Source organism: Microtus ochrogaster, chromosome 22, assembly GCF_000317375.1.
Source record: "Microtus ochrogaster isolate Prairie Vole_2 chromosome 22, MicOch1.0, whole genome shotgun sequence".
Lineage (NCBI taxonomy): Eukaryota > Metazoa > Chordata > Mammalia > Rodentia > Cricetidae > Microtus > Microtus ochrogaster.
In genome coordinates, this window is record NC_022023.1 from 18,744,906 (window position 1) to 18,766,587 (window position 21,682).

General features: G+C 45.0%; 1 protein-coding gene across 4 annotated transcripts in view; it reads left to right on the forward strand.

Moving 5' to 3' along the window:
• Positions 1 to 20,240, forward strand: part of Sv2b (synaptic vesicle glycoprotein 2B) — a 153,242-nt gene extending 133,002 nt beyond the window's left edge. For all 4 annotated transcript variants that reach the window (XM_026784292.1, XM_026784291.1, XM_005357752.3 and 1 more), the window contains 4 exons: positions 7,992 to 8,125; positions 10,458 to 10,658; positions 14,471 to 14,630; positions 17,294 to 20,240. In XM_026784292.1, coding sequence (XP_026640093.1) covers positions 7,992 to 8,125; positions 10,458 to 10,658; positions 14,471 to 14,630; positions 17,294 to 17,477 — 679 coding nt within the window. In that variant the 3' untranslated portion in view covers positions 17,478 to 20,240. The remainder of the gene's footprint in view (positions 1 to 7,991; positions 8,126 to 10,457; positions 10,659 to 14,470; positions 14,631 to 17,293) is intronic.
• Positions 20,241 to 21,682: the final 1,442 nt, after the last annotated feature.

Consider the following 21,682-nt stretch of genomic DNA (forward strand, 5'->3'; position numbering starts at 1 on the left):
CACATACACACATCACAAACACACACACATCACACACACACACACTCACACACACTCACATACACACATCACAAACACACACACATCACACACACTCACACACACATCACACACACTCACACACACACTCACACATCACACAACACACTCACACACACTCACACACACTCATTTAAAATGTACAAAAAAATATTTAAAAGTATAAAACAGTGGTTCTCAACCTTCCTAATGCTGTGACCCTTAAATACAGTTCTTCATGATGTGGTGACCCCAATCATAAAATTATTCTCTTTTCCACTTCATAATTTTGCTATTGCTATCATTCATAATGTAAACATGTATGCTTTTTAATGGTCTGAGGTGACCCCTGTGAAAGGGTTGTTTAACCCTCAAAGGGGTTGCCACCCACAGGTTGAAAACTGCTGGTACAGGGAGAACAGATATTTCTTCTGTTTTATAAGTTGATTTTCTTTTTACATTCCAACTGCAGTTTTTCCTCCCACCCCTCCTCCTACCCCTTATCCCCAGCTACCCCCATCCACTCTTCCCAACAGGTAAGGACTCCCATGGGGTGGCAACACAGTATGACACATTAAGTTGGGGCAGGACCAAGCCCCTCCCCCTGCAGAGAATACACATTGAAGAGTAGGAAAATAGAGGCGCAAGAGGAAAGGGGGGAGGGACACCACCAGGGGCCAGGCACCCAGCCCCACAGCCAGACGCCAGGGGCCAGGCACCCAGCCCCACAGCCAGACGCCGAGGAAGAAGTAAAGAAGAGGTATAAAGGTAAAGCCCAGAGGCAAAAGGTAGATGGGATATTTTACGTTAAGAAAAGCTGGCAAGACGCAAGCCAAGCTAAGGCTGGGCATTCATAACAAAGAATAAGTCTCTGAACATTTATTTGGGAGCTGGGTGGTGGGTTCCCAAAAGAGAAAAGAGTAAACATAACCAACTACAGATGATTGTGGGTGACAGGAAGTCATTGTCCCTCGTGATGTAGCCACTGAGTTATCACACTCCCATGGATAGCTTTGCACCCGTGTCTGGGTCAAACCCAGTGAATCAGAAAACAAAACAAAAAGACATGAGCGTAGAGTAGAGACTTGGTAGGGGGTGATGCTGGCGGGGCTTGAGCGGGTAAGAGAGGGCAGGAGATGCATGTGCCTAGAATGTATTTGATACATAAGTGAAATTGTCACAGGATACATGGATTTTTAAAATTTGGCTCCCAAACGAAAAACAAGTTGTATAATAATTTGCAGCTAGGTATGGTGGTAGCCAGTTGTAATCCTAGTGAGACGTGAGAGCAGGAGAATCAGAAATTCAAAGACATCATCAGCTACATGGCAAGTTTGAGTCCAGCCTGGGCTATATAAGGTCCTGTCTCTAAAAACCAATAATAATAGCAATTAACTATACATCTATAACGTACTACATATACCTGAAACATGACACATATAAAAGCCAATTGTGAGATGCTTGTAGATATAGAAATACATTTGGGAAACACAAAAGCATATATGAATATGAAGTACCAACTATGACAATGGTGACCATTTCCTCTGGAGAGAGACAGGAGTAGTGTCAAGAATTAAATTTAAGGATCTGGGGGTCTGGTTCTATGGTCAAACACATGCTTAACATTGAGGGGCTGGGATCAACACCAAGCAACTTCCTGTCACCAGAAGGAAACAGGGTTAACAAACTGAGTATGTGAAACCTAAGTTAGTGACCTAGAGGTTATAAGTTTATAAAGCTAAGTGCCCCGAATAGTGCCACTGTATTACTTGCTCACCTCTTAAAGTATAGACTATTCTACCATAAAAAATAAAAAGAAAGCAAGGCAATAGGATTACAGAACCAATAGTGAGGAAAACAGGAGCTCAGATGGGTACACAATAGTAAATAATAAATAGGATTCCTATATATTTACAATAATGTCTGCAAACCTTTTATTGGGAGAAAGCAATTCTATTTTCAGTACCCAACCAAAACACAAAGTATCCAGAAAGACTCTCATGAGAACTACACAGGACCCACATAAAGCTAGAAACTGTACTAAGAAGTTTTACCACGTAATCTGATACGTGGTCCGTATCTGAACTGTAACCTTCAAGTGTAAGCTGTGAGGCTGAATCCCAGTGTATCCCAGCATATGCCTGGGTGCTGTAGGAATTCCTATCGCCAGTAGCCTTTAAGTTACCCACCCATTTGGGCATGGCCTCTTATACTGTTTATGCCAATGTAAAGTGCGCGGCCTCTTTTCTGGCTGCGGGATTCGGTTGCTGTTCCCTGTTCCAGCAGAGGACTGTGATCTGTGAGTCTACCTCTAAATAAATAACACTCGATCATACTCAATTCTGAGCTAGTGTGGGATTTTTTTTTAAGCGTCCTTCTTCACCTGGGCTCACCACCTACTGCTGGCATTGGTAAGGGACTTTACTGTGTTGAAATTAGCCACACTGCATGTTAAAAACCATGTATGTGCTCCTAAAGGGGGCCCCGACAGCATGGGGACCTTTCTTGAATGCATGAGATCCACCTCTGCTCCTGGTGTGGTTTTGCTTTCTCCCCTGCTCTCCTGCTTCCTGCAGTGCTCATTTACAGGTGAATCTCACAAGCCTCGCGTTCACCCTGAGCTGCCCACAGCTGACCTTTAATGAAAGCCCTGTTGACTTTGCCTTTCTGCTCCTCGCCAGCAAATCACCTGCGTGAACGGTGACGCATTCAACTGCGGGTCCAATCCTGAGTGTTCGGAATACAGCCCTGACTTTCCTTGTGCAGTGAGGAAAGATGGGGATCAGGACATTGTTTCCAGGGCCCTGAAGTATGGCAGACAGGAGTCAGGTAGCTCTACCTGGTGCCCTTCCCCATGCCTGCCCCTTTCACCAGCCAGTCCAGCTAAACCGCTTCCTCCCAGCTGGAGGCACATTAATTACTCAGTTCCTAGTTAACATGTACTCAGATGGGAGCTGCTCTTCTTCTTCCTCCTTTTCAGATTTCCCCCTTAGCCTCCCAGACAGGGTATCACTATGGAGCCCTGGCTGTGCAGAGACTCACTGCATCCACCAGGGCAGCCTGACTTCACAGAGATCCGCCTGCTCTGCCTTCAGAGTGCTGGGATTAAAAGCATGCGCCCCACATCTGGCCTGGTCTTTGTTTGTTGTGTTTGGGCATAGGATGCTACTTCTACCTCCTCTTTCTTGTGCCTCTTCTGTACTTCCTCTGTGAACCTGTCAAGTTCCTTACAAAACTCACTGCTTTGTTTTTTTTGTTCCTTTAGGAACATTTATTCACCATCATCTCTTCAACTCTTTCTTCTGCCAAATTCTCTCCCCTTTTCTCCTTGAGTGATCATCTGTCCCATATTTCTCCTCAGCATCTGCATGTTCTTTTCTGTCCTCTTATTTTTTTCTCTCTGTGTGTCTGTGGTAATTTCTCTTGAGTGTTGGATAATTTCAGCCATTCCTTCTGTTCGTTGTGACAAGCATCCTAATGAGTCTATCAAATGCATTCTTAAAAGGAATTTTCTGTAGTCATTCTTAGACAGTTTCCTACAAGTGCAAGCCGAGTCTTGGTCATATCCAACCCTAATTTCCCTCAGACTCTCTCCTGGGATCTCACTAGCAGTTCCCTGCTTCACCTTCATCTCCTCCTACCCCCTCTTCTCCTTGGCTTTATAACCCACTAAGTTCAGTTAGTGCTACCTGTATATACATGGGTATGGGATCACCCACTGCGGCATGGACCACCTACAAGTGGGCATACTCGTGATGACAAATGACTTTCTCTACCCCAGCAGCCATCAGTTCCTGATAGCTCCTTAGCTAGGACTAGAGCTCAAGACCCCCCCCACACACACCCCATCTATGCTGGCGTGTTGACTGGCCTGTTGACTGGCGTGTTCTTGTGCAGGCAATCATAACTGCTGCTAGCTCACGAGAGCAAAAGCCTGCCATGTCCCTTAGCCAGCATTTCTCCTCATCCGTCCCTATACCCGAGCTCTTACACGCTTTCTCCCCACTCTCCAGTGGGATTCCCTGAGCCTGGATGGTGACTGCATAGTATGGACTCTGTCTCGGTAATGAGAACTCTCAATTTTAATCATCAACATTTTCTTGAGAGCCACTGTTTTATGGATGACACCATCAAACCACAGCCACACGGAGGACTACACTGATATGAGTCCCGTGCCCTTTAGATCCCCTGGCAGGCAAAGCATTGAGTCTAAAGGAGACCAAAATAGAGTGTTCAATAATGATTCTTTTCTCAAATTTTTAAAATATATTGTTTAGCATTGTCCTTTGACGATTTCATACATGCACAAGATGCTCCATGTGTCTTCCCTCCCTCTCACTCCTGCCAACCCTCCTCACATGTTTACGCCTTTGTGTTTGGTCTGTGGCCCACAGGGTTCACCCAGGGCTGCCCATATGACCACAGGGTTGGAACTATCTCCTGGAGCCCGGTAGGCTCAGCGGAACTATCACAATCGTTTTCTTCTAGACTCTGCATTATCAGTGGCTTCTCTTACCTTGAGACAGGATCTCACTATGTGCCCAGACTGGCTCCGAACCCATAATCCCCTGCTTCCATCTCCCAAATACTAGACTTGAAGGTGGATACCAATGTCCCTGTTTTTTCTTCATGTTGCTTCAGCCCTTGAACTCTCCAGAGTGAGGAATCTTGGGATGGCTCAGTGGGTAAATTGGTGTTGGGAGAGATGATTTATGTAAAGAAAGACCCAGAAAATACGTGTTGGTCCTTTCTCCTTTTATCCTTTTCCTGATAACTTTGGCTTTTTATAACCCACTTGGAGATACATTTTAAGGTCTGCCTGCGTCAGACTCGTTTTTGATTTATGGCTTGGCTTTCTCAACCCCCCTTGGAAGAATATTAAAATACCTCTGGAGGCCGCATCATCAGCCTATTATTATATTAAAGAGAAAGATATCTTAAGGAAGGAAAAGGCTGAGACAGGAATAGCTGTGCAATATTTGAAACCACAGACATCTTCCTGGAATAAAAGTGCCCCAGATAGCTTTCTTTCCCCCTCTTCCCCTCCCTTCTCCTACCACCCTCACCTCTGCCCCTTCACCCTCTGTGGCAGGATTTCCTATAGGCCAGACTGTTCATAGATTCCCTGCTGAGAGTGACTTGAACTCCTAATTTTGCTGTCTTTGCCTCTCAAATGCTGGGACCCCGGGGTCATAGGCAAGTGCCACCATACTCTTGTCCCCCCCCTCAGGTCTCACTCTGTATCTGAGGCTGCCCTCTACCTCACAGCTGTTCTCCTACCCCAGCCTCCTCAGTGCTGTTTGACAGGTGTTAGATACCATATTCAAATTAGCTTGTCTGTAGAAACAGAAGTTCAGACGCTAGAAGCTGGAGTTTAAATGCCCATTCAAATTTGTGCCTAAGAAAAAAATGATTTAAGTCATTGGGAGCACAGCATGGAGGTCCTTGTGTCTACAGATTTCCAGAGAAACAAGGAATGCTAAGCATGCCGGGTTGTCTGTCCAGTGGGGACGATGTCAAACCTATTCTTCCATCCCAGAAAGCTGGGAATTGGAAGTGACTAACCCCCTTGTCATTTGTTGACCATATCAAGACCCTACAGCCAGAACTGGAGATCTAAATGACTCTTCCGTTATCTGTATAGCCAGAGGATCCCACAAGCTCTCACAACCAGGACCACCAGAGCTAGCTAATAGCCTAAGTGACCTCTATGCTGTCTGTATGACGGAGGGCAGGTCAGGTCCTTCCTCTATAACCTAGAAACCATCTTCTTGGAAGAAACAACTTTTACCATGAGTTAAGTTTTGATGCAATTATGCCTTCTTGTGCACCGGTACTTGTATTACACCAGGAAACTCTTTCCCAGATTATACTGCACTTAAATTTGTTGGAAACAAACTGCCCGGGGTTCAGACTCCCTGAGCAGACTCTTGGTCCAGGTTGATGAAGTAGTCTGACCTGAGTTTTCATTCTCACCTCTTCGTGTTCCCTTCTGTGCCTGTTGTCACCTCCTGCAGGGTTCCCTTCACGGAGTATTTTTATTTTAGACCAGTAATCACAGCACACTTTGAAAGTGTAATAATCTGGTCTTTGCCTCCGGTGAATATGATATATACATTTTGAGAGAGGTTTCACTGTATATCTTAGGCTAGCCTTGACTCTTGATCCTCCTGCCTCAGCACCCCCCAGTGCTGGGATTACAGGTGTTCACCACCATGTCCAGCAAGGGAAACTGAATCTTTCTCAATAGTTTCCTAGTTTTATTCTGATGATGCGGTCAGGGGCTATCACTGTGGCAAGCTCTAGTTCGGTTCAAACCTTCTTTGAGGGAGGGAAGTCCCTTTGCAGATCCAATGATTTGCATCTCTAGGTCAGGCTCTGGGCAGGGTATGGTGGAACACTGGCCATTCTGTGTTGTCAGAAAGCATATCATCTCGGGGTGCTGAAGAGGAACAGTGGCCCTCAGCACCCCGCGTTTCTCTTCCTTTGACCCCACTGTATGGCAGGGGTCTACTTTGCTTGAAGTATTGCTTCTTCTGTCCACTTAGCCTCAAGGGTGGCGAACATAGTTTTTCTCTTTACTCGTAGGATGAAGTCCTTATGAGTTCTAGTACCATGCTCAGAAAGGGTTGGCTAAAGATTGAATGTACTGAAGTATGAAGAGTGAGTGGTTTGTGATTATTAACTAATGAGAACCTATCTGAAGGCATCCTGCCTAAGCATCTGACCAAGCTACAGAGAATCACATTAACATGTACACAGTGGAATTCCTTTCTATCTAAGTTAGCATGAGCTTGGAGGCTGAACCACGTAGGCTTCCAATGTGGCTGTGCCTCTTAACTACCTAGATGCCTTCCTTGCCCGCTTATTATTAGCTGCCTATTTTTAAGGGAAAACAAAAACAAATAAACAAAAACCCCTGCATACCCTTGGTCTAAAGTGAAAAGCTGACCCAATTCCTATTCTTACTACAACAATTCCAGGCACCGTGACTGGTTTCATTTTGTGGTATAACTGTGAAAATACATTTGGGAAAATATGTATCATATTCTGCCAACTCTTTATATCTTGATTTTAAATATTTTTATTTTATATGTCCCTTTCTTCTTCCCTCTCATTTCCTCATTTCCTTCCAGGACAGAGGCTTGCTTGCATCCCAGGCTGTCTGGAAACTCACTAGATAGTCCAGGCTGATTTTAAACTCAAAGCAGCCCCCCTGATTCAGCCTCCCAAGTGCTGTGATTACAAGCATGAACCATCATGCTTGGGTCACTTAATATATCTTAAACATTGCTCCTTATTAATACAGAGATATCTGTCTTACTTATTATAATGGCCATATAGTATTACAGTGTATATACTCGTTGTCATCTCTCTAGCTCTCATGAATATGCAGATATACACCGATAGGTGAAATGACACAGTAATCCATTGATATCATAAACAATATTGCTATAAGGACCAGTAAATGTATCTCCTTGAATATATGAGCAAATGTATGTAAGATAATTCCTAATCAAGGGAGATGTAAGATTTAAGTTCTGTGAAAATGTCCCCCAAAGGAGCTGTGCTGATTATTGTCTGCTCTGAATGTACAGGACGGTACCCATCTGCCTGGGGATCTGCATGGGTTCCAGGCTCGTGGGAAAGTGAGCTGTTGGCTATAACTCCGTTTCATACTCCCCACACTTCTGTCATCCCAATGGGAAGGTCCGTGGGTCTGAATTTGGGAGCTCTGCCGCCGGTGCAGCGTCCTCCACGTACACCCGGACCAGATGTCTCTTCCGTGGCCCTAGAGTTTATCGTCAGACATAGAAACGCAGCTGAGAAAAGGGACAGTAGTCTGGCTCGAAATTAGGTCCTAGTTACCTTTGCCACGGACTAGTCGCTCTTCTCCTCCTGTGTTTTCCATTTTGGTCCCCAAATGTTCTTTTTCTGGGAAGCTTCACTCGGGGATGCTGTCTTTCCCGCAGGTTCATAAAGATGTATTTTAAACATGTCCTCTTTGAGGACACATTCTTTGACAAATGTTATTTTGAAGACGTGACATCCACAGACACCTATTTCAAGAACTGCACCATTGAGTCAACCGTCTTCTACAACACAGGTAAGAAGGTGTGTGCCCTGGGAGGAGTACAGAAAGGTGGCCTGGGCTTTAGAAGCCACAACTCAAAGCCAGGTGACCGTGAAAGTGTTCGTAGTGAAAGGTACATGAATGCCCCAGCCTCAGTGGGGAAGAAATGGCTTCTACCCCATACATTAGGTGCCCTATGGAAGTCTGGCATTTGTCTGATCTATATCTCAGCTTTTTTCACATGTAAATTGAAGCAAAACTTCTGGCTCAGTGTCCTCATCTGAATGAGACTGATGCTATTCAAAACTACATTATGACAGTCATAAAACCAGCATTCCAGGAGGGCTGCGTTTTCAACCTGGATTCCTTCCTGGAGACCTTGCATAACTTAAAACTTGCACAATTAAAAACTGTTTCTTTGTGATACTAAATCAAAAGGGAATGTTGCCTCTGTTCAGACTTGGCACATAAGGCGAGCCACTGAGAGCATTCTAGAATTTCACCATTTCGGATTTTCATGAGTGAAAAAAGAAATCACAGAATTCTTCTACTCCCCCACCCTTGCTACTTCTGCTGTGCTCATCATAACTTAACAACCTCTTCGGTGCAGCTGGGACACACGGGAGCTCATTGAGGAGTACCAGAGCCTTCCCTTCAGGGTCTCAGTGGAGACATGGATTCTGATTATCCCTACCTTAGATCTGAGGAAACAGACTTAGGCAATTGATGAGGGCCGCAGCTAGCAAGGAGTTGGCATCAGGAGCCGTTTCTTGATTACCTGGCTCAGAAAGCTGTACCCTGCATGGACTGCTTGCTTCACATCCATATTTACGCTTTCTCCTTGGCATCCATGCCAACAGACCGTTACACAGCATCTCTGCACCTCACTCTCTCAGCTTCAGAAGTTTCAATATCCGGTCCCTAAAATCCTCCAGCCACTAATAATCTGTTATTGGACATATCTTCCTGGATTTCTGCCTAGATTTACCTTAAAAATAACCAATTCCAGAAGTTCTCTTTGTCATTAAAAATGGCCATATCCTTTTATTCTTTGAGGTGTCAATGATGCTTCTTCATCTGCATACTCATCATAGGCTTTTTTTATTTTTTATTTATTTTTTTTTTGGTCGACATTTGTAGTTGACTAATGTCACAGCTGGAAGAAGCAAAGGCCATAGTCAGTGTATGCCTTCAGTTGTGTGTGAACATATGGAAGCCAGAGGTTGATGTTGAATGTCTTTTTCAATCACTTCTCCACCTTACTTTCTGAGACAGGGTCTTTTACTTACCCTGGAGCTCACCGATTTAGCTAGACTAGTCAGTAGGTCCTAGAGATTGTCCTGTGACAACTCCCCAAATCGAGGATTATAGGCACAGGCTACTCTACTGGCTTTTATTTATTTATTTATTTATTTATTTTTTACATAGGAGCCAGGGATCAGAACCCAGGTCCTGATGCTTGCTTGTATGGCAAGCATGGCAAGCACCCTATCACCCGAGCCATCTGGCCTCGCCAGCCCCTGTATGCCTTTGGTTTTATAGGCAGACGTTCAGGGAAATGAATGCTCTTGATAGGGTCAGCTGTCAAACCCAGATTTCTTTACTGAATATTCTTTCTACTAGGATAGTTGGTCTTTGATGGTGTCGGAAAACACGTGAGTTGTTTTCACAGCAAGGGGTTTTTACTTTTGAGAAAGTTTAGGGTGTTGAGTAAGCTACTGCCTGGGCTCTGAAGTGGACTTCAGCCTGTCCCTAATTCTTGTGTGTGAACAGTGTGTGTATGTGTGTGCGTCTTCATTCTTTCACAGATAGCACTTTGCCAATCCCTAGCCCTAAAGGCCTGGATGATGTGCTTACCACACAAGTGTGAGGGCTGGAGTTCCCATCCTCAGAATCCATGCAAAGATTGATCTGGTGTGACTGATGCCTGTCATCCCAGCACTAGAGGGGCAGGGACAGGGGGTCCCCAGGGCAAGCTGGCTAGCTGGAGTAGCTGGAATAAGTGAACTCCTCTTTCAGTGAGGGACCCTGCCTCAACAGACAAAGTGGAGAGTGGTTGAGAAATACCTCCAACAACTTCACGTCTTAACATGCGTGTGCACACATATATACCTACACACATGGGAACACACACACACTCATGTACATACTGCACAAACATACACAAGTGAAAATATGTCTCTAAAATTGGTATCAGTTTTGTTTCTTTTTATGGCAGGAACTTGAACATTTTTGGCAAACATCACTTTGAGTTTGTGGTTACAGGTTGTTCATAAAGAGGGCATTTCAGTGTCATCTGTCTGTCTGTCTGTCTTTCCCTAGCTCCCGGCCACTCACATGAACCAAGGCTTCTTTCTCTCCCCAGACCTGTACAAGCACAAGTTCATTGACTGTCGCTTCATCAACTCTACCTTTCTGGATCAGAAGGAGGGCTGCCACATGGACTTTGAGGAGGACAACGATTTTCTGATTTACCTCGTCAGCTTTCTCGGCAGCCTGTCTGTCTTGCCTGGGAACATAATTTCTGCGCTGCTCATGGACAGAATCGGAAGAATCAAGATGATTGGTGAGTTGCTCACAGTGGAGCATTCGGGGCTCCTGGCCACAATGGTTTGCTTCCCTCTCTTAAAGAAAGATTTCACGAGGTAAGGCTGGACCTACCACTGTAAGACCAAGGAGGTGCATTCGCAGGATCGGAGGGTTTCATAGAAAGACTTTGAGGGTGCTGGGGAGGGGTCCTGCATCATTTCTAGGGAGTTCTATTAGCAGGGATCAAGTAGACCCACACAGCTGCTTTATATTATAAAATGATTTAGAAAATATATTTAATGTGCTTCAATGATAGTTTGATGATTCAAGGCAAACCATATTATTTTTCATATTTAAATAGCAACTTTCTGTTGATTGATAGCCGAAATGAGAGGGGATGACAGACATATTGGGACTATGATTGAATTCTATTATATATGTATGAAATTGTGAAAGAATAAGTGAACAGTTAAAGAATAAAAACTATTTTAAATTGCATAAAAATAGTTTAGGCTTTGTTGGACTGACTCATGTTGAAATCCTTGTACACACGGCCATTTGATTGTGACATATGCCTTTCCCTGGGTTTTGGTTTCCTAATAAGATGAGGTGTAATAGCTGGGAGGATTTTGTGAGGGCTGAACATAAGACAGTCAGAACATTGTATTATTCCCAGTGTGTTGTTGGCTCTCTGAGTGGCATCTGCATTCACAGCTGCCCTGCTTCCTTGCACCAGGACATGCGCCATCCGATGTTGAAACACAATGATGTGAGGGGGTCAATAGGAAGTGGAATGTGTGCATTGAGGGCCGGGGGTCTGTGTGCTAAATGTGAGCTAAGACCAGAGCTAGGAAGGCGGGAGGCACATTTAATAAAAAAAAGGCCATTAAGGATCTGCCCCCAGGATGTTGTTGATCAGGAAAATTAATCCCAAACTGTCCAGTGTCAAAACACAAAAGGAAACAAAATAAGTCACACTGTCCATGGGAAGAAACCTTTCTTGGTGTTTGGATGTTATTGGATATTATTATTATTATTTATGAGATGAATATTCAGAATGGTGAACACAAGGTATGCATGTGGCTTGGCTTTTTTGTCTGATCAGAAAGATGGAACGTCATCTTCTGGGTACAACAGATAGAGTCATATCTATTAGGGTCATGTCCTTGTTAGTTCAGAAGTCTCTTCAAAGACACACACACACACACACACACACACACACACACACACACACACACAGAGAGAGAGAGAGAGAGAGAGAGAGAGAGAGAGAGAGAGAGAGAGGAGAGAGGAGGGAGAGAGAGGAGATCGAGAACACTAGTGCTAGCATCCAGGCTATGACTATCCCTCACCGTTACAAAAAGGCCCCAGGGCCATGGACCAGCTACAGCACTATGAGTTCAGAAGCAGCACTAGCCAATCCTAGGTAGAATCCTGACAGGATGCAGGCAGCTGCTTTAAGGCAGTGTTTTCTGGGACCCTCAGAGCAGCCTGGCTGCTACAGCTTTGTCCAGCTCAGTCCTTGGGGCTCTCGTCTGGTGGCAGTCATTTCTTATTAAGGACAGTATAGAAGTTCTCTTAATGAGCTTGTTGCTCAGTCATTTATTCATTTAATAAACATTTATTTATACAGTCCTTACTCTGCACCAGATGGGAGGAAGTAATGGGAATACAACAGTAATTGAGACCGTCAACATCCTCATGTTTAAAGACCCAAGGATAGATTGAGAGAGACAGACATAAGCTAGAGATTTCATTTAACTAACACTGGGACGCTTATTATCAGCCAGGCTGTGCTCCAAGCATTTCATAAGCACTAATGCATTTGAACCCTCACCATAACATAACCCCACGGGGCAGGTACTCTTTTTATTAACATGTTACAGATGGAAAACTGAGACCCCGCAGAGAGGGTAAATGAGCCATTCAGAGTCACACAGATAGCAAGTGGTGAGGCTTCAATTTGAACTCAGACCTCTTAATTAGATGAGGCATCAGGATCATGGAAGTGAAAGGGCAGTGGGTCAGGAGGCTCAAAGGTAGGAACAGTCAACACGGAGTCAAGAAAGCTCTCCTAGACCATGGCTTGGCTCAACAATGGTGTTTTATTCATCAGAATTTATTAGCTGAGCCTCACATTGGTCCCGCTGAGGAGAGCATGCCTTTAGGGGAAATTGTTCTCAGGATTCTTGTGGCCCATAGATGCCAGCCTCCTTCTCCCATGATCCTCTCCTGGCTGTTAGAAAGAGCCTGCAGTTCCTGCCTACAGTTCTGCCCCTCCCCAGAGGGGGCAGCATCCAGGTGGACGGTTATCTTTCTCTAGTTCTTTAGACAGAGGCCCCAATAGTCTTAGAGCCCAAGTCCCAGGGTTCCCGTGTGACTTCAGGGTGAGGTCCTGTCAGGAAGCAGTTTCTCCTTAGAGGCAGATGTGCATTTGGATCCCTGGCAAGGAGAGGCTCTTTCCTCACCTGCTCACCCACCTGCTTGCTGGAACCCACTTCTTTTACTTTCTTTCTTTGGGGCCCGCCCTCCTTCATTCCTTTTCAGCCTGTAGCCTGCTGACATGACCAGAACTAACCAGAGGCTTCCTGAGTGGACTTCCTGGGTTCGGAAAGGGTTTGGTACAGCTCTTTTTAAATGGGGGCCTCTTATCACCAGCTCAGTTGGTGGGGTCCTAGTCGGAGAATTCACCTGAGATGGCCTAGTGAAAAGACATTGCGGATGGACAGCTTTAGACGTATGGCCAGGCTTGGAAGGACAAATGAGGGAGGCAAGACTCTCGCTGACAAAAGTGGGATGGCAATTGTCATCCTCTGCAGGCAGGAACCAAGGGAGAAAAACAGCATTCACAGAGCCTGGTGGCGGAAGAATAACCTGCAAGGCGCTGTGGTCCCAGAGGGATGCAGCCATTGCCAAAACTGAAGCTCCTAAAATGGGATAGGAATCACGGAGCATCCTGCCCCTCTCTCTTCCCATAAAGGTGATAATGGTTCTTGCAGGTCAGCTTCTCAGAGGGTCGCAGTAGGACTGTGAGGGCAGGGAGATCTCTGGGATGGAGTTGGGGGTGTCCGAGTCATGATCCCGTTGCTGTGATAAAACATCCTAGACTTTCCACCTAGAAGGAAGACATAGTTTTGATTCCTGACTTCAGAGATATCGGTCCATGGTCCTTGCCTCCCTTGCTTTAGGGTTTGTGTTGAGGCGGAGCATGATGGCAAGGAGATGTGGATGTGTAAGCTGCTCACCTCACAGTGGCAGAGAGAGCCTACTTTCATTCAAAAGCTCCCCCTTCAGATTCTAATAAGCTATGAATCCATAGTCCACAAATGATTAATCCACCCATGATGTCAGAGGCCCCACATCTGAATTTTGCGGTTTTGTGGCTAGCCCTTCAGTCAACACATGTGCTTTTGGGGGAGTCATTGAAAATCCAAACCAGAACAGGTTGTAAGCGAAGCAGAATAGCCCTTCTGGAATTTTTCCTTGGCAGCTCACCTACAGGTGTGTTCACCCTGGAATGTAAGCTACATGAGCATGGGTTCTTAAGTTTTTATTTTACATTTCTTTAAAAAAGGCTAAATTTTAATATCTTCAATTTTGAGGTGTATATAAATGTATGTCTACTCTTTCCATGTGCATATGCCAACATTCACTTTCCCAAGTATATATAATTGTATTTAAAATATGTATGTGTTTGTTCTTCCCATTTGTGCCCTTTTCAAGCTGAAGATGGACCTAATGGCTCAAGTTACTTCAGCTGAGCCTGTGAGGATAGAAGATAGGCAAATCCTGTGGGGAACAGACTCCAGGGCACGGGCTTCACGTTTCTTTTGACCCTCGTCTCCACAGGTGGCTCCATGCTCATCTCGGCAGTCTGCTGCTTCTTCCTGTTTTTTGGCAACAGCGAGTCTGCGATGATTGGCTGGCAATGCCTGTTCTGTGGGACCAGCATCGCGGCGTGGAATGCTCTGGATGTTATCACGGTGGAGCTGTATCCCACCAACCAGAGGTCAGTTCTTCCTCGGATTTCGCTCTAGGACTTGTGGGTGTTTCTTTGGTCAGAAACCTACTTCCCGCCGAATCTCGCAACACACGTAGTATTGGCGTCCACTTTCCAAACGTATCCTGGGGATTTTCTCTCCAAGATGGCGACAGAGGCCTGGACCTGGGCAGGCTAGGCTGATAAAGATAAAGCCTTGTGTATAATGCAGTCCTCACGGCAGCTGAGCCCAGACTTGCTGATGGGAACTGAGGAGAAAGGGTGAAGATTTGGAACAGCATGGCGTGGGGGCACACAAGGAGGAGGTGAGCGGAGGCAGAGCGGTCCAGGACTGCCAGGGTTTACGGTTTGAAAGCAGAGGGTAGAGGCCATTACTCAGTAGGTGTTTCTCTTCATGAAGGGGATCTCGAGTTGTACTACGGCAGAGAACTGCTCCTAAGGAATGGGCATGGTACGGAGGATGGGTAAATGGAATTCTGAAAAGTATTTTAGTGACATTCCTAAAGTCGATGACAGAGCATCTGGGGTTTGGATGGCTATGGCTGTGACCTCATACCATATTTGACGCCTCTTTCCAGAGTCAAAGAATGCTAAGTTTTACAAATAGCAAGGAACAGGACAGTGGCCATTATTGAACGGGGTGTGGCTTTACAGGTAGGAAATTTAGGAGGGTGAAATAAAGATATACTTAGAAATAATAGGTAACCAGGAAAAAAAAAAACAACCCTTAGAACGTGTTTAACTGTATCAAAAAGGGTAAAAATGCTATCAAAATACATCTGATAATAGAAGTTATAAAATACCTAAAAACCAACCTGAAACATTCATGAATAAAACCATAAACTTTTACTACAACATAAAAAGAGACATAAAATAGAAATCAAGACATGCTTCATTATGGATGAGACAATTTAATCTTAGAAAAATGTCAAGTCTCATTTAATTTTTCCAAGTTATAATTAAAAATTCAGTCTTTTTCTTTCATGCAAACTTAGAAAAATCCTTTTAAATTTTATTGAGGAAAGCATGCATCCGAAAATAGAATAACATTAAAGCAAACACAGAAGGGCCAGGACTGGGATTGGTGTTTATAAGCCACCATGTGTTAAGTATTTTCTTGGCCAACAAAGCTCTCTGCTGACACAAATAATCCCAATCAGACTAAATCAGACGGAATTAAAAGATGCCTAGGTTTAATGGATGGCAATACTTCCAGGTGGCCCCCAGAAAACGTAGAGAGGAAAAGAGGGGAAAGGGGAGACCACAGGGAACCCAGAGACCACGTGTTCATTCTCTGGGGGACAGTCTAATAGCTTGTGGGAGTGGTCTTGACCTTCCCTGGGGAGGTCACCATTTGGCAAGCTTTCTTAGAGGTGGAGTTTGGACTGAGGCAACTCCCAGGGGAGGGAGCTTATGCCAGGAGCTGGGGTGAAGCCCCCAGCTAAATATTCCAAAGTTTTTGTATAAAGGGGTGCCGGGGAGCTGAGGTGATGCTTCCGACCAAACACCATGTTGTTCAAGTATAGATAGCAATAGAACAAGATCTGTAACTGTAAAGCTATGCTAACGTTCTTAAACTTTTGATATCAAAAAGAAACATTTCACTTCAGCCAGGGAATGCCCAACTTAAGAACACTGTCTCCGTAGACCAGTGGTTCTCAACCTTCCTAATGCTGCGACCTTTTACTACAGTTCCTCCTGTTGTCATGACCCCCAGCCATAGTATTATTTTCGTTGCTAACTTCATAACTGTGATTTTACTACTGTTATGAATTGTAATATAAATATTTGTGTTTTCTGATGGTATTAGGGGGGGATCCAGGTGAAAGGGTGGTTAAACTCCAAGAGGGGTCGTGACCCACAGGTTGATAACCTCTGGTATATAATACAGCCAGGATCAGGACAGGCTGTGTGGTTCCTGATGGTTATCACTGAAAAGCAATCTAGGGAATAGGGATAGGGTACTGGGTTCTATGGTGAAATTCCGAACAGCCTGGGGGATTAGGCTCTGCATATGCTCTTCATTAGCCGCTTGAGCACATGGCTTAGGCTCCTATGTTATTACTATCCTTTGTCTATACTCCAACACAGACAATCTCTGTTGCAGGAAGTAAGACAAAAAGGGGAAAAGAAATAAAGGATGGGAGAGCAAAAGCCCACTCAAAACCTTCGGGAAATTTCTCCATAGTGGTAGCGGCCCCTTGCACTTTTGTCTCATTGGCCTAAACTAAGTCACGCCCACACAGCCAGCAGCAAAGAATTCTGGGAAATGTAGTCTTACACTTGGAGAGCTGCTTTTCAGGACAAGCTAGCAGTCTTTGTGTTGTGAAGAAGCTGCACTGACACTTTATTTTGCATGCAGCTTGATTTCTTGATATATTTCTGTAAGCAAGTACTACTCTTAGCTATTTTACTAAGAGATAGTCTTGGGAAGACATAGAAACTTGATGGCAATACTCCAAAATGTTAATAGTGATTATTAGTCTAGGTGTCCCTACGTCTTTATATTATTCAGTATTTTCAATGTTGGCGAAAATGAAAACATTGTTTTTATATCTAGGTAAAAAAACTCACGTCCACACCCCTCCTCTTATGACAAGGTCAGAACCTAGTGCGGCTCGGCTGGTGAGGTCCAGAACCTCAAAATTCTCTCCTGTGTTCTTCTTTTGCAGGGCCACGGCATTTGGCATCCTCAATGGATTGTGCAAATTTGGCGCCATCCTGGGAAACATGATCTTTGCTTCCTTCGTTGGGATAACTAAAGTGGTCCCCATCCTTCTGGCTGCCGCTTCTCTGGTTGGAGGTGGCCTGATCGCCCTCCGACTGCCGGAGACCCGAGAGCAGGTCCTGATGTGAACAGCCCCCTGGGAGAAAGATGGGAAGATCTTCTCCTGGACGCCCCAGCACAGCCACAACTCCTGCCTCTCCCTGTCCATGCGCATCATGGACAGTGCAGGAGGAGAAATGGACTTTGTAATCCCTAGTTTAGGACCCACTGCAGTTGTCAATACATGCCTAACGCAGGTGATTGACTAGGGATGTCCTGAGTCACCCTTAGGATCCCAGAGTTGTGTGTTTCTCTTAAGGTCTCTCCATCCAAGGCATGGAGGGGGAGGACCCTCCAGTAAATGAATACAGTGAGCAAGGAGTATATGTTTCTCTAAATGAGGTGCAAGGAATTATTTGCATTTCAGACTGAAGTTGAGGGCAGGAAACATTTTGAGCTCCTCCACGTAGCTCCTGGGAGCCCTGTGACCTGGCAGGTTGCCTTGGTTGGGAGTTGGAGCCATCACATGGATACTGGGTGAGGAGAACAGGATTTACGTTTGTATTCAAAGTATGACCTAACATATTTTCCGTCTGAAAATTGGCACAGTAGTACTGAAGATATTCTGATATCGGAAAACCAAATACTTAAGCAAATTCTGTGTAGAGTGACTTTTCTACCCAAGCGTCCTCAACTTTGCACGATACACCAAGAATGATATTTATTATGACTTTGCACGAGTCAGAGACACTTAAGGATGGGTGTTCTGTAAACTCAGTTTGTATATAACAGTTTTGAGGTTTTATTTTGACAAATGGTAGCTGCTCACGTTGTCAGCGTTTCAGCCATATTTGGGGAGGACTAGCCGTTCAAGGTCCCAGGACACTAGGTGCAACTGCATGACATTTGAGCACAATTTCAATACAGCCTTCTAGCTTGTTGTCAAGAGAATGCACCAAGTAAGCCATGGGCAGTTTTCTCCACCTTGGGACTTGTCAGTTTAGCGGGGCAGTTCCTTTTCTCTCGTATGTCAATCACTTGTGAAACTCAAATCCAAGGGCCCTCTGACTGCTACCGCTCTCTGAATAGAGACTAAAATAACACAGCAACGGACTGCGGTTGGGAAAGAGTTCTTCGAAAGTGCGAATTCTTCCTGTTTGATTTGGCAGGAAAGCACGATGGACATTTATTATGCTGTTCAGGCCCTACGAGAAATTTGCACTCCATGTCCTGGTCGAGGGCTTCTAAAACAGGCCGTTAACGTGGAAGTTAGGAAGTGATGGGTGTTACATACATTCATTTCTTCAGCGTTCTAAGGGATCTTTCCTGAGATCCAGTTCGTACCATGAATGCGGAAGTAGGTGGGGAGAGGAAGTCAGGGCAAACTGCTCTGGTCGGTGTCAGCTGTCATCTGAGGTCTTCACTCGATGTCGAAAGAGCAACGTGCTTTTCGTCAGGACAATCTAGCAACGGTGGAGACAGGGAGGTAGGTGTTCCTGTCACTAGATCTGTGCTTTCCTGGGACAGGGGAACATCAGTCTGTAAGAACTAGTTTGCCCTCTTTATTTCCAGCATACCCAGGAGCTGTAATGTGCTAAACTTTGCCTATCAGATACCTCCCCAAATCTAAATGAGACTAATGGCTATGTTGAATGTTTTCTCAGTTTGGTGGGAATGCTTAGTTCCCATGACAGTTCAAGCCATCTTTCTGTAAATCCTTGAGTATAAATCAGCAAGGGGAAAGTGATTTTTTTTTTTTTGAGATCATCCTTCCCATCTTCAAGTCTGACTAACATGTTTACTCTGCTTCTCTGGTCCCCGCCTCTTGACATCCCCACTACTTTCTGTATAGGGAAGGAAGATGTCACATCAGCTCTGATGTGACACCCCGATTCCCCCAAATATAAATATATATAAATATACAGAATGTATTAATGCTTCTCCTGGTGTTTTATAAACATTAACTAACACAACACTCTGTTGATAATGAGAGACTTTCTGTAATATAGCTCTAATATCCTTCCTCATTTTCTCGTGATATGGAATGCATCGGCTAGGACCATGAGAGAATTGTGTAAATCTGTGATTACACATCTCTTATAGCAGTAATCTTTAATGGGATAATACAACCCAGTGAGCAGCTGCCACTTACGAAATGTCCAAGGCAGAGTCTGCCTTTCCAGCCGGATGGATCTTGCAAACTTCAATCTTATTGCCTTTTCAGTGCAGGGGTGGCTGCAGCCCTTTGTGGATTAACCCTGCTTAGCTTCTAAGCTCTGTCTAAATTGCGTTTATGGATCCCTAAAAACCATCTACCTAACCAACCAAGGGCAGTTCTCAATCCATCACTTGGTCCGTATGAAGGATGCAGCCATGGTCTGTAGCCCCTCTCATGAAGGATTATCTGGCCGTGGTACCTGGCCACCTCATAACTCCTGTCACTCCCGGTGAGATGAATGTGTTTTTAAAAATAGTCTCTGTGGCAGGTCACCGGGGGATAATGTACAGCACTCTTAGCCATCCATCTCTCATTTTTCCCCCTAGAGACTCCTCATGGCATCCTTAGAGGGTGAAAGGGAAGGGCCGTTCCCTCATTGAACCAGACTGTTCACAGTTCGTGACATAGTTTACGATGGTCAGTTTGGGAGTCCTTACTTTCAACTGTGTTGTGTTATCTCTTGATGCTGAGTTTTGATCTTTCGTCTTATTAAAACTAATTGGTGAAAGAGGCGTCCTGTTTCTGAAATTTGTAGCACAAGAGCTTGAGATCATGTAATAAATAACTCCATTCTCTGGGTTCCCTGGCTATTGGCTCACGGCAGAAACAATAAAAATAACTGTTAAGTGAATCTCTAAGAACTGAGGCTAGAGACCATTTTTGGGCACTACTTAGGTCTCTTCTGTATTCCTAAGGCGACCGGATCCTCCCTTCTACCTTTCTTGATTTTTCATATGGGGACTTTGAGAGGTTGGCCGATGTGACCCAGCCACCTATGGGGCTAGGACTGTGCAAGGATGTAAAAGGCCTATTGTGATGCTGTCTCTCTTTCTGGACCAACTCTCCCAATTGAACCAGGCTCTTTCAAACCTGCTCTCCTGGAGGTCCCTCCCAGTTACTTCCACATGAACACCATTGATCTCCTTTGCTGCAGGGCATGCTGGGAAATATATTTATGGGGTGCATGACCATCATTTCTTCAAAGTGAGGTCCTTGGTACAAAAAAAAAAAAAGAAAAAAGAAAACAGACCAGTGAATCGTTCTTCTTAAATTTCTTGTTCATCAGACTCATCTGGACTTGGGACTGGGGTGATATCTCAGCCGGCCAAAGTGCTTGCTTGGCAAACATCAGGCCCTGAGCTTGATCCCCAGAACCCATCTAAGCTGTACATGGTAACTTCGTAATAATTCCAATACTTGGGAGGTGGAGAGAGGAGGATGCGTGGTATTGATTGACAGTCAGCCTCGTCTCTTTGGGGAGACCCCAGGCCAATTAGAGACATCAAGGGAAAGGTGAACAGTGCTTGAAGAATGACACCAGAGAATGTATCTGGCCTCTACACTCATATCATGTGAACACGCACATACACGAGCACAAATCTGAACGTACTGCTTGGCCCCATCCCCCAGACTCTGGCTTAGTATGGGGAAGAGGCTGAGAATCGGCACTTTAAACTCTCACGTGACGTGGGTGGCTTTAGTCTCCGAAGCGTGTTTGGAGAAACACAGACACCCTGTCTTTAGCTAAGTACTTTGGTTTGTGGGGTGTGGGTAGGGTGTGAGAGTTATTTTTTTTTTTCCCCTCAGTATCAGCCCAACGGGAATCTCGTGAGTCCATAAGAAGCAATAATACCTTTTCAAAATTTCAAAGGTTTTGACTAGGGGCAGACATCAGGGACTCAGTGGTGTCAGTGGTGACATTTTCATCCCTGAAGACTGTGGTTTTCCTCAGGTCTTGGCCTCTGGGCCATGTCCAGTGGTCTAGTTCTGCCTCTTGCTAGACTCTGGGGATGGCTTTCGTCTGGGATTGCTGGTGTTTACCTTGAATGCTTCCACTTGGTCTGTTGTGGTGTGGCTGTGTTATTAGGTTTTGGCAGACAAATATGCCTTTGTGGTATGAACTCCCCGGGGCTCCATAGTGACAGTTTGATCCTAAAAGCTTTTCCCTACCTGGTGATCATGACAGACTGAGGTAGAGTATGACCTGCTGACCATCAGCTGACCTTGCATGGTGACACTCTTGACAGAGATGGGACCTGCTGACCATCAGCTGACCTTGCATGGTGACACTCTTGA